The sequence below is a fragment of the Podarcis raffonei genome, chromosome 16 (assembly GCF_027172205.1).
Source record: "Podarcis raffonei isolate rPodRaf1 chromosome 16, rPodRaf1.pri, whole genome shotgun sequence".
Classification (NCBI taxonomy): domain Eukaryota; kingdom Metazoa; phylum Chordata; class Lepidosauria; order Squamata; family Lacertidae; genus Podarcis; species Podarcis raffonei.
The window spans coordinates 27,772,230-27,789,815 of NC_070617.1; the positions used below are offsets into that span (position 1 = coordinate 27,772,230).

Sequence of the window (17,586 nt, forward strand, 5' to 3'; positions counted from 1 at the left end):
TGTAATCTGTTTTTACATCTGTTGTCAAGTCCATCCTGCTCTGGATGGAACCAGAAGAGACAGAAAACTCTGCAGTCCCACCTCCTTCCTCACAGCAGGACCTTGGAGCTGCCAGCCCAGCACACCCTCACGTCAGCCCTTCCCAGTGGATGAAAGAGCTGCTTTGGGAAAGTCAGGCTGCAGACTTCATATCATTCCAGATGGAAGTCTGTTTTAAGAATTGTGAGGTATAACAGAAATGCCACCTGCTGACTGCTAGGTTGGGTCTTCATTGAGCCTATAATAATGTTCTTATTATTTTCTGAGCAGTATTATTATTATTATTATTAGTAGTAGTACAGTGGTACCTCGGGTTACATACGCTTCAGGTTATAGACTCCGCTAACCCAGAAATGGTCCCTCGGGTTAAGAACTTTGCTTCAGGATGAGAACAGAAATCGTGCTCTGGTGCCACGGCAGCAGCAGGAGGCCCCATTAGCTAAAGTGGTGCTTCAGGTTAAGAACAATTTCAGGTTAAGAACAGACCTTCGGAATTATTTAAGTACTTAACCCGAGGTACCACTGTACAGCAGTGCGCTTCCGCCACTGGGCTATGTTGAAAACAGGTTTTCCGTTGGCCTCTCCAGACAATGGAGCAATTCTTATTTTCTTGTCTCTGTGGCTGTGATCTCCTGGGTGGTATGGAGGCTGCTAGGCAGTTGCATGCACTTGTGCACTGTCTCCATTTCCCTTCCTCCCATCTCCTTCCATGGGGCTCGTGCACTGGCAACCCACGCTACGCCACTGGCTGAGAAGGCCAGACAGAGTCACTTGCAGAGACACATTGCTCTCTCAGCTTGAGGTTCCTCACCTTGTTGCAGATTGATGAGCTGCTTCCACAGGTGACTGATGCTGTTAGGTGTTGTCAACAGCTTCTGGCTAATTGCCCAGGAAATCACAGAGGCAGAGAAAGCCAGCTTTCCAGTGATGTCTGTGTGATGCAAAAATCAGGCACTCTCCCTGCCTCTCATCTTCCATTGTTTTTCACAGTTGTGGCACCTCAGGAGTTCTAGATCCATGCCCCCTGCAACTGGACAGAGAGTCAGAGGAGAGGGAGAGGGGGTGGGGGACGGTGCGGGGGAATCTCTATAGGCTATTCAATCTCCTGCTCCCTGACCCTCCTGCCATGATACTGCACCGAATACCCAGATGGGCTCAACTGGGTGAGACCAACTCTACTCTGCTTCCAGAGGTGGTTCAACTGGCTTAGTCGAATTTGGCACTGTTCTACAGGCGGTGCCACACCAAAGCTTTAGAGCAGAGCATGAGAGGTGGGGGCATGCACCAAATTTTAGCATCGCACAAGTCGCTGCTGAAATCTGGGAGCCCAAAGTCCCCCACCCAGAACTCAGTGGTACTGTTCTTCTCACTATTGCAGGCTGCGTGTCTTTCATCACCATCTCTGCTCCTCATATGTCAGAAGGTGGCAGCAGAGACTGTGCCTTTTGAAATACGGAGAATCAATGTTTTCTTCACCAAGTTTATGCAACAATTTGAAGCTTAATAGTTTTGTGCAGCAGAGCTATGGAAACTGGCTGTCCTAGGTTGTCCATGTTAGAAAAAGATAAGACAAAACAAGAACAATTCACAACCTTACTTTATACTATAAAAAGTTAAGATTCAAAGAAAGACTGAACTTTCTAAGATGTTTTAAGAATTATGAGCTCTTTTCATTCCTACACAGTCCTCTATCTATAAAGCCCAGGTTAGGAATGTTCCCAAGTGAGATGTTCCACTCTTTAAAAAGCAGTGTTCCCAGGACCCTTCCTGAAAGACGTCTCACTCATGACATCCTGGCTGAACTAAGGGCCAGTCCTGCTGCTTTGAATAATCTCCTTTATGCAAATCTACCCTTTGGGCCCTTTGATTGAATGTCGTATAATGCTCTGCAGGATCTCCAAATCCCAATAGAGGCAATCGATGATCGCAGAAGACATTTGCATGAAGGGGAAGCTCCTCAGCTCTGGGGGATTTAAGAGAGGAGTGAGGAAGTTTCCTTCAGAAGTTCAAACTCCTCTGGAGAGCTCACCATCATGTCTTCATTTCTCTTTCTCCTTGCTCTTTTTATTTACTGCTCAGGTAAAGCTGTAGAGAAGATCTCATTTTCCATTGGCCAACCAAAAGCTAGCTGCATTTATCATTTTTATTTATTTGAGAGCACTAAAAATGTTCCCTTTTCTCCATATTTTTTAAACAGGTGTCACCTGCCAATCAATTTGCACTCAGCCTGCCTCCGAGTCTGTATCGCCGGGTCAAACCATTAAACTCTCCTGTACAACCAGTGATACTGGCGACGCTGTTCGCTGGTATCAACAGAGATCAGGGCAGGTCCCTCGATTTGTGCACTGTGAGAGTTGCAGCAGGGGAGAAGGGCTAGCGCGTTCCACAGTGATACAAACTGATGGGGAAGTGTGACAAACACCTTTCCTCTTCCACCAAAGAGCAGTGGGATGTGAATACCAAAAACAAACATCATCTAATCTGTGTCTACATCTGTTGTCAAGTCCATCCTACTCTGGATGGAACCAGAAGAGACAGAAAACTCTGAATTCCCACTTTCTTCCTCCCAGCAGGACCTTGGACCTGCCAGCCCAGCACACCCTCAAGTCAGCCCTTCCTTGTGGATGAAAGATCTGCTTTGGCAAAGTCAGGCTTCAGACTTCATATCATTGCCAGATGGAAGTCTCTTTTAGAAATGGTGAGCTATAGCAGAAATGCCAACTGCTGATTGCTAGGCCAGTCTTCATTGAGCATATTATATTATTATTATTATTTATTGAACATTAGTATTATTATAATTATTATTATTACGGGCTCAGGTTATATATATGTGTAAATAAACCATATATCATAAAGACACCACAATCTCCAATGGGCCTCATTCCAAAACGAAAGATGAACCCTGGGAAATGCCTGGAACCCCTGAAACCTCCCACCCCTTGGAGATTGGGGTGGCATGAAAAAAATAGACTTTGTGCCTGCAGTTGCTGTCAAATCCAACTTCTTCTGCCTCAAACTTGTGTTAGAGAAAGAACACATTTGAAGTCCCCCCTTCTCCTGCAGAGCAGGACCCTGGACCTCCCAACCCAGCTCTCCATCACGTCTGTGCTCAGAATCATCACTACCCCCTGGCTGGATGGAAGCAGGAAGGCCGAGAGGTGGGGGCTGGCTGGACATTGTCTAATCTCATCATAAGCATCCTGCATGCAGATCAAGATATGCTCCATAGATGATCTGGAAGAGCCATTTAGGCTCATTTGCTACCTTAATTTACAAAAGAAGCATCTGTTAGGACGTGGGTTGCATCTTGGATAGAGGAACATATCCCTTGACATATCTTCTAAATTTTCTGCCCAACCTCATGTCCTGGGAAGTAAGGAAAAGATTTTAACAGCCAAAGTCGGTTGCTTCCAGGTAGATGCAAGCTTTTATAGGTGGTTTTGCCCCATGCCCCCAACAGCAGCCAGGTGTATCATTTTCTATCTGTGTCTCTCCATGCCTGACTTCACCTGCCATGAGCTTGCTGTGAAAGGTACAGAAGCAGCAGCGCTAAAATAAATGGAGGGATCTTCTTCTGGTAGTATTATGGAGGTTGTTGATGGCTTCCTGCAAATGTCGTTCAGAAGCATTGGTGTCACTGTGGAGGAAGCACATAGCTGTGCTCTGTCTCCCCTAAGACCAGTTCACGTCAGGGACTGGGCAGTGGAGGAATGGTGGAGACCGCCTCCCCAGCCTGACCCTTCCAGAGAAGAAGAAGACTGTTCAGAATTACAGCAGGGGTTTGAGGCAGGTCACAGCTCAGAGAAAGATGAGGGGGAAAAGTTGGGAAATAATGGGAGAAGAGGAGGGGGAAGCAGAGCCTGAGCAGCTGGTTGACATGTTATCCTTATAAAGCATTCCAGACCCACCATCTCCCAGAATCCGGTGAGGGACAAAGGACTCAGAAGCAAAGGGCCCTCAGTGTCACCCGTAGACGACATGGCGAATGAAGAAGGGGAGGGGAGATTCACTTGGGGCAACACCATTATTCCAAGAGGCTACATTCCCTCTCTCTGTAAATATTGAATACAAAGCCTTGATAAGGAGTTTTCCTTGTCTTATCCGTTCCTGGCAACCTGCCCTGGGGATTAGTTCCTCTGCTGCCTGACAGTTCATGAGCTTGATGGCATTCTAGGACTTCACACAGTCCTTGTGACAGGGAAAGCCAAAAGCAGCTAGAGATATTTGCATACAGTTCCAGGAATTTGCCTTCAAGTGAGAGATATAAGAGAAGAGGTGTTAAGATAGCAGTATGAGAAGCAAGTCATGGGTGTCCTTGCTGCAATGTTCTGGGTTCCTGTGGTTCTGTTCCTGGAGACACTTCTCTCAGGTGAGGTTACTTCAGCGAGACAGAGAAGAGTTGTATCAGTTCTCACTCAGGTGGTCAGGTTGGAAAAGGAGAAATTCAGTTTTGTTTGTTTTATAATGATGAACTACCTAACGGACACTTCTCAAACCGATAGACAGCTATCCTTTGAAAGGCACGCTTCTCTGATTTGTGCAACGCAGTTCCGCAGCCAAAGAACACATGTACCAAGCTGCATATATTTGGGAGAACTGTATATCAAAATATTGACAAAAATAACATGAAAAAAATGCATCATGTATTTGTCCATGTTAGGCAAAACCATGTACAAAAATGTTTATATCGAGAGAAATTAAAATGGTGGTGAATTGAATTTTTGCAAAGATTACACACACAACAGCTAATTGTTTTCACAATATCTTTTCTTAAATATGAAATTGCTGTGGAAATGTGGAGATCTGAATTTAAGAAAAGAAAGGCAGAAAGAAAAGTGACCGATGAGTCCATCTCCAGTGGTCAGTAACATTCCCTATTATTTTCTTGCAGGTTCAGAGTCTCAGGTTATTGTTATGACTCAACCAGCCTCAATGTCCGTATCCCTGGGATCAACAGTGAAGCTCGCATGTGCTGTGAGCAGCGATTTTAAAATCAGCAGTGAGAGGGTGAGATGGTATCAGCAGAAAACGGGTACCCCACGCTTTCTCTATCATTATTACACCAGTAGTGACCAGGGCAGGGGCTCTGGGGTCCCAGAGAGATTCAGTGTCTCCCCTGATTCCTCCAAGAACCTCTGGAATCTAGTGATCACCGGAGTTCAAGCCGAAGACGAGGCCAATTATTACTGCAGTACATGGGATGGCAGGCCAAGCGCGCAGCACTGTGATCCATCTCTATGGGGAACTGAGACAAAAACCTCTTACTGTCTCGCAGGGCACCAGCAGGCAACTCTGAATACAAGGTTGTGCAGCTGTCTAATGCCTTCCTGAATGACTAGTGATTTGATGGTTGTTCTGCACTGCTTTTGAAGAGTGTTTTTATTATTATTATTATTATTATTATTATTATTATTATTATTATTATTGTGCGTCGAGACCCCACAGCCACCCCCTCATTGGGAAATAACTCACACCAGGACACAGATATTAGGTTTATGTTACTGGGCAAATTTTGGCCACAGCTTTATTGAATTACAGAATGTGAGCGGTATTGGCTTAGGCATTGATTGAACCCGACTATATCTGACTCCTGCCCGTTGTGCAGGAAGTCCAGTAAGGGTAAGCCACCAGTAGGGGGAGCCCTGTCGATGCGAACCAACTCAACCAACCCCCTGGTTTTCCCGTGGGGTCGTGTCAAGGCCCTAGCCCCCAGCCGGGCTTCGGACAAGATCAACACCCCCGGATTCCTTTAACGGAATACCTTTAAGCTTGGAGGGGCAGGTGATGGCTACACCTTCCCCACACAAGGTCACATAATGCCTAACCGCAACCCTAACAAAGTTGTGATGATTGCTACGAGGTAGGCGAAAACCAAGTGGCCAGTGCCAATTTGCCAAGTGGGAAAATTCCTACCAGGCTCCTCGGACAACCAAGGTGACCAACCGAAGTCCATAGCAAGGTCAGTGCCTAACCTGCAAATAGGGAGGGAGGGCGGGTGATTGAGGAAGCAAGCCAAGAGGAAGTCCTCCTGCTTGCTCCTTGGTTTAAACTGTCCCAGCCACGCCCCCCGGCCAGCGGATTGGCTGGCCAGGCTCTGACATGACCGGGACCCCCCCGGCAACGGGGGACAAAGTCCCCCACCCCCGGTGGGGAGTGGGTGGCCATGCGGTCCACCGCAACTCCTCCCCACTGGGAAGTAGAGCGGATTTATTATAAAAAATGTAGCTCTTCTACACCATCCTTTGCAAGAGGATAGCATACTTTTATAAATGTTTTTGCCTTTGTCCCCACTACTCCATGCTTGAAAAGTTTCATTAGAAACCAAAGAGCAATTGTTGTTGTTGTTTAGTCATGTCCAACTCTTCGTAACCCCCTGGACCAGAGCACGCCAGGCACTTCTGTCTTCCACTGCCTCCTGCAGTTTGGTCAGAGTCATGCTGGTAGCTTCAAGAACACTGTCCAACCATCTCACCCTCTGTCGTCCCCTTCTCCTTGTGCCCTCCATCTTTCCCAACATCGGGGTCTTTTCCAGGGAGTCTTCTCTTCTCATGAGGTGGCCAAAGTATTGGAGTCTCAGCTTCAGGATCTGTTCTTCCAGTGAGCACTCAGGGCTGATATCCTTAAGAATGGATAGGTTTGATCTTCTTGCAGTCCATGGGACTCTCAAGAGTCTCCTCCAGCACCATAATTCAAAAGCATCATTTCTTCGGCGATCAGCCTCCTTTATGGTCCAGCTCTCACTTCCATACATCACTACTGGGAAAACCACAGCTTTAACTATAGGCACCTTTGTTGGCAGGGTGATGTCTCTGCTTTTTAAGATGCTGTCTAGGTTTGTCATTGCTTTTCTCCCAAAAAGCAGGCATCTTTTAATTTCGTGGCTGCTGTCACCATCTGCAGTGATCATGGAGCCCAAGAAAGTAAAATCTCTCACTGCCTCCATTTCTTCCCCTTCTATTTGCCAGGAGGTGATAGGACCAGTGGCCATGATCTTCGTTTTTTTGATGTTGAGCTTCAAACCATATTTTGCACTCTCCTCTTTAACCCTCATTAGAAGAACACAAAATTGTGAATATTTCTGCCTGAGTTGAAATCAGGAAAGCTCTTGGTTTAAGCCCACAAGTGAGCAATGATGCTTAAACAACAGCCGAAGAATAGGAAGCCTATTTGCATGCATTTGAATTTTCCTCTTTGCTGTCTTAAGTGCGAAGAGGAGAACTTTGTTCTCAGAGAAGCCTTTATCTCAAGAAGCCAGTTTTCTCCCCTTTTCCCAATCATGGCCTGGGCTCTTTTCCTTCTGATCCTCTTCACTCGCTGCACAGGTAAAGGAAACCGATTTCCTAATGTAATCTTTTTCTGTATATATCCTTTCTATCTCCCAGGGAGCAGGCTTTCCCCCTAGGCCAGTGTTTCCCAAAATTGGGTCTCCAGCTACTTTTGGACTAGAATTCCCATAAGAAAATATTCCTCTATGCCACAGGAGCGGCAAGGATCCTAATTGCTAAAAGCTGGAATAAAGAAACTGTGCCAACAACAAAGGAATGGCAAGACAAACTGTTAGAGTATATTGAACTGGCTAGATTAACAGAGGCAATTAGAGACCACACTAGACAAAGTTTCAAAAAGCATGGGGGAAATGCAGAGAATACTTCACAAAACAGTGTCCTAAAATACATACCTGGACTTGTTTTGATTAATGTCTGCAGGAGGCTTTGTGGATATTTAAGTTATAATTAAAAAATTCTTAATAACTATTCATAAAGGGAACAGTTTATAAGGAGTAAATAAGGAGGCCAGATACAGGATAAAGGAAGTCTTTTATTTGGTTGTTTGTATTTCTGTATGTTATGCTCACGTTTAATGAGGGTGGATTTGTGTATTGGGGGGTGGGGGGTTTGTGTTACAGTGGTACCTTGGGTTACATACGCTTCAGGTTACATACGCTTCAGGTTACAGACTCCGTTAACCCAGAAATAGTGCTTCAGGTTAAGAACTTTGCTTCAGGATGAGAACAGAAATTGTGCTTCGGCGGCACGGCAGCAGCGGGAGGCCCCATTAGCTTAAGTGGTGCTTCAGGTTAAGAACAGTTTCAGGTTAAGAACAGACATCCAGAACGAATTAAGTACTTAACCTGAGGTACCACTGTATGTTGTAAATAAAATTCCAATAAAATTAAATTTTAAAAAAATAGACTTCCCATCACCTCTGACTGCTCTTGCTAGCTAGTGGTGATGGGGGTTGTAGTCCAAAAACATATGGAAACCAAAATTTGGGAAACACTGGGCTAGGTCCTAGAGCAGTGGCGGGGAACCTGTGGCACTCCAGATGTTGCTAGACTCCAGCTCCCCTAAGCCCCAGCCCGCATGGTCAATAACAAGGGATGATGGGAGTTGTAGTCCAGCAGCTTCTGGATAGCCACCAGTTCCCTATCCCTGTTCTAGGTCCTAGAGTGCCTAGCCCATCATTTCTGACCACTGACCATACTGATGAGAGTCCAGCAACATCTAGAGCAGTGGTTCTCAACCTGTGGGTCCCCAGATGTCGTTGGACTACAACTCCCATCATCCCTGAGCTCTGGCCTTGCTAGCTAGGAGTGATGGGAGTTGTAGTTCAACAACATCTGGAGACCCAAGGTTGAGAAAGGCTGATCTAGAGGGCCACAAGATTCCCCATCCATTATCTAGACCAGTGTTTCCCACACATGGGTCTCCAGCTGTTTTTGGACTACAACTCCTGAAATATACTCGGAGTCAAGAGTGGATTTCATGCTCTTTATTCAGCTCATAGTAGTGAGGAATGAAGGTTCCTCCAAAATATCTGCTTTATATACATTATTTACACAATGGGCCGCACGTGATTGGCTAATTCCGGGATTCTCCCGTGGGCCAATCAGGTTGCGGATTCACTTCCACCTGGAGCTGGATTGGGTGGCTCCTGCGGACCAATCATTCTGCTGCATTGTTCTAGGACCAATCAGACTGCTGCATTTTGGATCCTATTGTTCTAGGACCAATCAGACTGCTGCCTTTTGGATCCTGTTCAACTTAGTACATAACAACTCCCATCATCCCTAGCTTGCAGGACCAGTGGTCAGGGATGATGGGAACTGTAGTCCAGCAGGAGACCCAAGTTTGGGAAACCCTGATCAAGGCCTTCTTCTTCCCCCTTGGCTTTCTACCCCTTTGTCTTTGCTTGAAGTGAAAACCTGCATGGTGCCTATGCTTTCTTTCAGGAGTTTCCGCCCAGTTTGTGTTGACTCAGCCACTGCTGTTATCAGCATCCCCTGGAGAAACCATCAACATCTCTTGCACCAGGAGCAGTGGAAACATTGCGAGCTACGCTGTCTCCTGGTATCAGCAGAAGCCTGGCAGTTCCCCCAAGCCACTGATATTCGGCTTCAGCAGTAGATCCTCCGGAATCCCAGAGCGATTCTCCGGTTCCTTCGACGAGTCATCCAATTCTGCCACCTTAACCATCTCCAACCTCCAAGCAGAAGATGAGGCTGTGTATTATTGCTTGTCGTACGACACCCCTGAACAGCCTACCATGTTTGCGATACAACCGTACACAGGAGTGGGAGAAGAACTTCCCGAGGACGGATTTTGTACTTTCGATTAAGGCTTGCTGACTTACAGTTGCAGTAATGGGAAATATTTTAAAGGTGTTCCCACCCTCCCACCCCAGCTTATGAAAAGCTTTGTGTTTTTGCTTGTAATCTGATTGCACCTTTCTCTGGTTTCTCAACACATCTTTCTGTCTGCATGTTGTAAAATTGCAAAGATCCTAAAATTATCTATCTATATACAGTGGTGCCCCGCAAGACGAAATTAATTCGTTCTGCGAGTGTCTTCGTCTTGCAGGTTTTTTCCGTCTTGCGGAGCACCGCTATTAGCGGATTAGCGGATAAGCGGTAATTGGCAGATAAGCGGCTTAGCGGCTATTAACGGCTTAGCGGATTAGCAGATAAGCGGCAATTAGCAGATAAGCGGCTTAGCGGCTTTCAGAAAAGGCAAAAAAATCGCAAGAACCCGAAAAAATTTTCGTCTTGCGAGACAACCCCATAGAAAAATTCGTCTTGCGAAGCGGCAAAAAAATCGGAAAACCCTTTCGTCTTGCGCGTTTTTCGTTTAGCGAGGCATTCGTCTAGCGGGGTACCACTGTATTACAATAAAGAGTTTGTGAATTCAAAACCTGCCAAAGAGTCCAGTTCATTTTGTTGCTTCTTCAAATATTTTGTAAAAGGTTCCCATTCATCTTTAAAATCACAGTTATCCTTGTCACGTGGTTTGTGTGTCATAATGTTTCACTATGTTTTTATGTATGTGGGAAGCTGCCCAGAGTGGCTGGGACAACCCAGTAAGATGTGTAGGTTATAAATAGTAAAAATTATCATGATGGAATGGGACGTCCCTATTTTCATTGGAGAAATGTTGGGGGGTCTGCCATTGCTGCTACATGGGTGATGGATTGAAGAAAAGGAAATATGAATTGTCCCTGCCCCATAGCTTGACCAATCATGGCTAGGAGTGGCTAGGAGCTAGGTAGAGTCATAGATATAAAGTGTAGACATGTATTCACTGGGCAGCTTCTGTTTTGACTTGAAATGTTCATTTTGGACTTCTCAGAAGTAAAGGTAAAGGGACCCCTGACCATTAGGACCAGTCGTGGCCAACTCTGGGGTTGCGGCGCTCATCTCGCTTTATTGGCCGAGGGAGCCGGCATACAGCTTCCGGGTCATGTGGCCAGCATGACTAAGCCGCTTCTGGCGAACCTGAGCAGCACACAGAAAAGCCATTTACCTTCCCGCCGGAGTGGTACCTATTTATCTACTTGCACTTCATGCTTTCAAACTGCTAGTGAGGCATCAGATCAAGGCCTGCATTTTAAAATGAGCTTAAAGATTTGCAAATGTTTCATGCCAGGCAGAAAACCAGCTGGCTAAGTACTTTGGCAGTGTTTATCCTTCTGAACAAGGGCCCCCCTGATTTATAGCAGTAGCAGGAGACAGGTTTCTCAAAGTTGTAAAAGGGAAGCAAAGGTTGGGAGCAAAGGTTACATTGACCCTACATATTACAGAATACAATCAAGCTGCAAAAACACTAATTAAGAGTTGGTAAATAGTAAGATCTCTGTTTAGATAGAACTTAATACCATGAGCCATCTGTTTTAGCCATTTGTTTTGGAACCCAGGGGCAACAGGGGCAAAAGGTGATCTGGTAATTAAGGTGTCTTGTCGAGGCAAATGTAAGATATATGGCTACTTGTCTGCCATTTATGGATAAAGGGAAATATAGCTCTTTGTCTCCCATAAAAGGTAATAGGAAATGGGTGTATCTTTTATGATTGGTTTTAGCAAAGAGCCAATAGGAATTTCAACCAGGCTGATTGGACAGAGGCAGCCAAAGGAGTAGCAAGGGGGCTGGGTTGAGGAAATATAAGTGCTGGCCATCAGGGCTGGAGGGCAGGCAGAGCTTTGGTAACCATATACCACTGTGCCTATCATTTATTTGTCTGACAAATAAATTATTATTTTAATTTCTCTATTGCTGCGTTGAATATTTCATTCCAGCTAAGCGTTAACCACAAGCAGGGTGCTACACTAGGTTGGCAGGAGCAGGGACCGAGCAACGGGAGCTCACCCCATCGCGGGGATTCGAACCGCCGACCTTCTGATTGGCAAGTCCTGGGCTCTGTGGTTTAACCCACAGTGCCACCCGCGTCCCTCTTCTCAGAAGTACGTAATGGCAAGCAGCAGGTGGGGGGAGTGCCAGCCCACAATGTCTCCCCCCGGAGATGTGCCAAAACTGCTCTCCAGCTAAAACAAACAAACAAACAAACAAACAAACAAACAAACACTGATAACTACTCAGAACACCAAAGGCTTCTGCACTGCTTTTTTTGTATTGCTCAATGTCATGGGTAGGCAAAGTAAGGCCCGGGGGCCGAATCCGGCCCAATCGCCTTCTCAATCCTGCCTGCGGACGGTCTGGGAATCAGTGTGTTTTTACATGAGTAGAATGTGTCCTTTCATTTAAAATGCATCTCTGGGTTATTTGTGGGGCCTGCCTGGTGTTTTTACATGAACAGAATGTGTGCTTTTATTTCAAATGCATCTCTGGCTTATTTCTGGGGCATAGGAATTCGTTCATCCCCCCCCCCCAAATACTCCGGCCCCCCACAAGGTCTGAGGGACAGTGGACTGGCCCCCTGCTGAAAAAGTTTGCTGACCCCTGCTCAATGTCATATTTTGATCCTTGGTGCACTGACTCCCCACCAGGTGGCCACTCTGAAATCATGGCACAATATTAGAACTTTGTGTCCCCAACGCTGTAGTTGGCGATTCACATGCACAAACCTCTGTGCGCATGGATAGCTAGGCGGTCCATTTACATTTCACTGCACTCTCGGTTCTGAAATCCCTTGGGACACCCCTTCTACACCTGCATATTTGTCCTGAACACCTGTAGTGTGATATCCTGTGCAGATACAGTGTGGTTTCCCTTTTAACATAGCGCATCTTGAACTTTTTCAGCCCCCGTCTTGTGGTTTCCCCATAACCAAATACCAAAAAATCTACTCCGACAGGCAAGCATGTGACATTTCTTAAGCCTCTGCTGCTGTAGAAATGTTGAAGGGATGGTAATAAATAAATAAATGAATAAGTAAGTAAGCAAGCAAGCAAGCAAATAAATAAATAGAAATACATACATACATAAATATACATATTAATAGTTGATGTTTTTCTATGTTTTACATATGCTGTAAGCTGCTCAGAGTGGCTGAGAAAACCCATCCAGATGGGCAGGGTATTAATAATAATAATAATAATAATAATAATAATAATAATAATAATAATAATTTGACCAAACTGCAAGAGGTGGTGGAAGATAGGAGTGCCTGGCGTGCTCTTGTCCATGGCGTCACCAAGAGCTGGACATGAGTAAACGACTAAACAACAAATAATAAAAATAATAAACGTAGTGGCAGTGGCACTAGCCACTAGTGGCAGTAGCCAGTAGGTGGCAATGTTGTCTCATACATATTTGCTTAAGTGGCAGTGGCACCATGTAGCCAGTAGGTGGCAATGTTGTCCCATACATATTTGCTTAGGATACATCAGACACAGGCGTTCCACTCAACTATCTGTGCTGTAACAGGGTCTTGCCTCGAACAGCCCCACTTCTGCGTTTTCCTGCAAATTGCAGGATAGTCCATTGCCATCCTTTTCTATTGTATGCATTTACTCCTCAAAAGCTTCTCTGTGATGGAATTGTTTTAAAAGTCAAGAAGGTCTTTCTAATTCTGATTAAAGACACACTAGAAAACACAAACACATACGCTTGCCCTACGTTTTGCTGTCAAATGAGCCCAATCAGCTGGTGATCCAACTCAGGTCTTTCACATGCCTACTCGGAAGCAAAGGAACTGCCCCCCCCCCCCAGGCTGTCACTATTTTGGGGGTGGGATGAATCACATGCTGGGAAAATTCAGGTTGTGCGATTATAATGGATCGGCTGGTCTTCTCCTGTATACCTGAAGGAGCGTCTCCACCCCCATCGTTCAGCCCGGACACTGAGATCCAGCTCCGAGGGCCTTCTGGCGGTTCCCTCATTGAGAGAAGTGAGATTACAGGGAACCAGACAGAGGGCCTTCTTGGTAGTGGCACCTGCCCTGCGGAACGCCCTCCCACCAGATGTCAAAGAGAAAAACAACTACCAGACTTTTTAGAAGACATCTGAAGGCAGCCCTGTTTAGGGAAGCTTTAATGTTTAATAGGCTATTGTATTTTAATATTCTGTTGGAAGCCACCCAGAGTGTCTGGGGAAACCCAGCCAGATGGGCGGGATATAAATAATAAATAATAATAATAATAATAATAATAATAATAATTATTATTATTATTATTATTATTATTATTATTATTATTATCCCATTTCACCCACAAGACTGGACTTTTTGATAAGAAATTGATGGGGAAGTATACTGCATAACACTTGCTTAAATCACCTAACCTCCAAATCAGGAAGCTATGCAGAACTGGCAAAATTAACAGCAAAATTAAGACAATCTAATGATGAATGTTTTATGGAGGAATCGATGCCTTTTCCGAAGTACTTAAAGAAATATTATAGTATGATGAACCCGAGAGCAGGATTTGAGCTAAGAGCAACAGAAGTAATTAGATTATAATACTGTGGTTACGATTTAAAAGACAGAAGGGGAGAAACCACAACTCCTTGGAAAATGGGTTGGGAAGTTGATAAAAGTAAGAGAAAAGACAAACTTGTGATTCGATTGTAAATGTTAAAAATGTTGAAATTTACTAAAATATAATTGGGGGAAAATAATCACCTAACTTTCCTGCAAACCAATTTGAATGAATGAGTTTGTTGACGCCCAGGAAAGTGGGTGCTGGTTTGCTTTCCCGCTGGTAGCTATGTTACCCTGCTATGTTCTAGGGACATTAGTTAAAGGGCAGGACATTTGCATGAAGAGGAAGCTCCCTTCTCGCCTGTGGGTTTAAGAGAGTTCTGAGAGGGTTCCAATCAGAATCTATTTTGCTTCAGGAAGACTCTCTGCTTCTCCCCAAGATGCTTCGAACAATTCTTCTCCTTTTCATCCTTGAGTCTATAGGTGAGGGACATGACATTGATGCAAGGAAGAAAGATCCCCCCCATAGAAACCTTGAGTTGTCTACTGCATGGGTGGGGCACACTTTTCAGCTTGAGGGCCACATTGCCTTCTGCAGGACCTTTCAGGGGCCACATGGCCGTGGTAGGTTAAGCCAGAGGCATAAGAGGATGTGAACTCTGAATGCTTTGTACAGCAAAGACCAGAGGTTCCCTCTTTATCCAGTGAAGCAAGAGGAAACCTCCTAGAACACAGTCCAGCCAGGCAAAAGTATTTGAGGTGGACGGGGATCAAGACTGGCTTGGGAAGAGCTCCATAGGCAAGAAAGAGAGGCTTTGAGGTCCACCTTCACCCCCCAGTCCTGAAGTTTCCCTTCCTTCCACTAATGCAATGCTTGCAAATGTTTGGCGTCACCGTTTACTAAGTTCTCCCCTGCCTCATTCTCTTCCAGGTTCCAGTGCCCAGCACCTGCAGCCCTTGAAATCCTCAGAGACTGTGCCTCAAGGTGGGACCATCACCTTGTCTTGCAGACACAGTAGCGGGACGATCACGGATGGCCTCTACCCGCAGTGGTTCCAGCAGAAAGGAGGGCAGGTTCCACGCCTGATACTTTACCAAACCAGCTCCAGGCCGTCTGGCATCCCAGCCCGTTTCTCCGGGTCCAAGTCAGGAAACACAATGTCCCTGACCATCACAGGAGCCCAGGCAGAAGATGAAGCTACGTATTACTGCTGTGTGCTGCATCCAGGGGTGTCTTGCACAGCTGTTCATTCAGATGGGGAAGTGAGGCAAAAACCCTTTTAGCAGAAGCTATCTAGAGGAATATTTGAAGGCATTGGGAGAGTCCAAATGGCTTCCGGATTGCTCTCCTGTACTATTCCATTCTTAAGGAAATCAGCCCTGAGTGCTCACTGGAAGGACAGATCGTGAAGCTGAGGCTCCAGTACTTTGGCCACCTCATGAGAAGAGAAGACTCCCTGGAGAAGACACTGATGCTGGGGAAGATGGAGGGCACAAGGAGAAGGGGGCGACAGAGGACGAGATGGTTGGATAGTGTTTTCGAGGTTACCAGCATGAGTTTGACCAAACTGCGGGAGGTAGTGGAGGACAGAGGTGCCTGGTGTGCTCTGGTCCATGGGGTCACGAAGAGTCGGACACGACTAAATGACTAAACAACAACAACAACAACTACAGTGGTGCCCCGCAAAACGAATGCCTCGCTAAACGAAAACCCCGCAAGACGAAAGGGTTTTCCGATTTTTAGTGGCTTCGCAAGACGAATTTCCCTATGGGCTTGCTTCGCAAGACGAAAGCCCATAGGGAAATCTCCGGGGACAGTGGGGAAGCGCAGTGCGCCTTCTCCTCTGTTCCCGGACCTGTCCTGAAGGCTTGCGGTGGGAGGTCCGGGAACAGAGGAGAAGGAGCGCAGCGCTTCTCCTCTGTTCCCGGGGCTTGCGGTGGGAGGAGGGTTTTTCCTCCCCTCCGCCAACATTCAGAACAGCTACCCCTATCCGCAGCTTGGAGAGCCCTGCGGGGAAGTCCTGCAGGGCTCCCCAAGCTGCGAATGTCTGCCCCGCGCGAGGGGCGCTCTGAAGCAGAGCGCCCCTCGCGCGGGGCAGCAGGCTGCTATCCGCAGCTTGGAGAGCCCTGCAGGGAACTCCTGCACGGCTCCCCAAGCTGCAGATGTCTGCCCCACGCGAGGGGCGCTCTGCTTCAGAGCGCCCCTCGCGCCGGGCAGCAGGCTGCTATCCTCAGCCTAGGCAGCCCTGGGGAACTCTGAAGGCTGGCGGCGGGAGAAGGGCTTTTCTTCCCACTGCCAGCCTTCAGAAGGCTGTTCTGAAGGCTGGCGGTGGGGAGAAAAGTCCTTCTCCCCCCACCAGCCTTCAGAAGAGGTCCGGGGACAGACTGTCCCCGGACCTGGTCTGAAGGCGGTCTCCATAGGAACGCATTAATTGATTTTCAATGCATTCCTATGGGAAACCGTGCTTCGCAAGACGAAAAACTCGCAAGAAGAAAAAACTTGCGGAACGAATTAATTTCGTCTTGCGAGGCACCACTGTATTTCAGACACATGGTTTATATACTTATGTATGTGTTTGCCTAGCACATTTATGAACATATGGTTTATATATATGAAACCTTAGAATTCTTATAGCAAAGCTAACAGTCAACGCCACTCACACCCCCTGGACTGGGTGGAAGTAGGAATGAAGGCTGAGGCTGGTGGAGCAGTGCCTCAGTGGGCCCCATGGAGCAGCTTCCACTAGGTTTGATCCACGAAATGAGATTACAGGTCGTGTGCTGTAGGTTCATTCTCATCTTCTGTCACCCATGTTCCAAGCAGGAATGGGAGAACAATTGAATTCAGCTCACACTTAAGGGCAGACCTACCCAATTTGCTCTTCCCAAAAACAACACATGAACCGCGACACGGCCTTCCTTTGAAATTTGCTGCTCTCTGAATTTCACTATGCAGTTCTCCAGCTGAGTATAACTGCAAGAAAATGCATTTGCTAAGGCAAAGTGTGCATTTTTAAAATGGCATATATTCGTGAACGCAACATTAGCATTGCATTATGTGAGGGAAAATGGCTTTGCAAAAAAAATTCTGCATATTAGGGGAAAGTGCAAACAAAGAGAAATTCACGGATGAATTTTCATAGGGACTTTAAAAAAAGTCAGAACGATGTGGAAATGTAGAGAACTGAATGGAAAAATGGAAAAATTAGAAAGTCAGACTGACAGATTTGTCTGTTCCCACTGCAAAGTGGGAGTAATATCTACCTAGGGTTGCCATATTTCAAAAAGGAAACGTCGTTGAGCTTTTTTTTAGGAATACCCAGAAATTGTTGGGATGCAGAACCTCCTTTAAATATTAAAGTGGGTGTGGGGAATCTGTGTCCCTCCGGACATTGC

General features: G+C 46.2%; 1 protein-coding gene across 1 annotated transcript; it reads left to right on the forward strand.

The window, feature by feature from the left end:
* Window positions 1–7,315: 7,315 nt before the first annotated feature.
* On the forward strand, window positions 7,316–15,474 carry LOC128404298 (immunoglobulin lambda-1 light chain-like). The gene is made up of 3 exons (XM_053369789.1): window positions 7,316–7,361; window positions 9,272–9,643; window positions 15,122–15,474. The coding sequence occupies exons 1-3, from the start codon at window positions 7,316–7,318 to the stop codon at window positions 15,472–15,474; spliced, it is 771 nt and encodes a 256-aa protein (XP_053225764.1).
* Window positions 15,475–17,586: the final 2,112 nt, after the last annotated feature.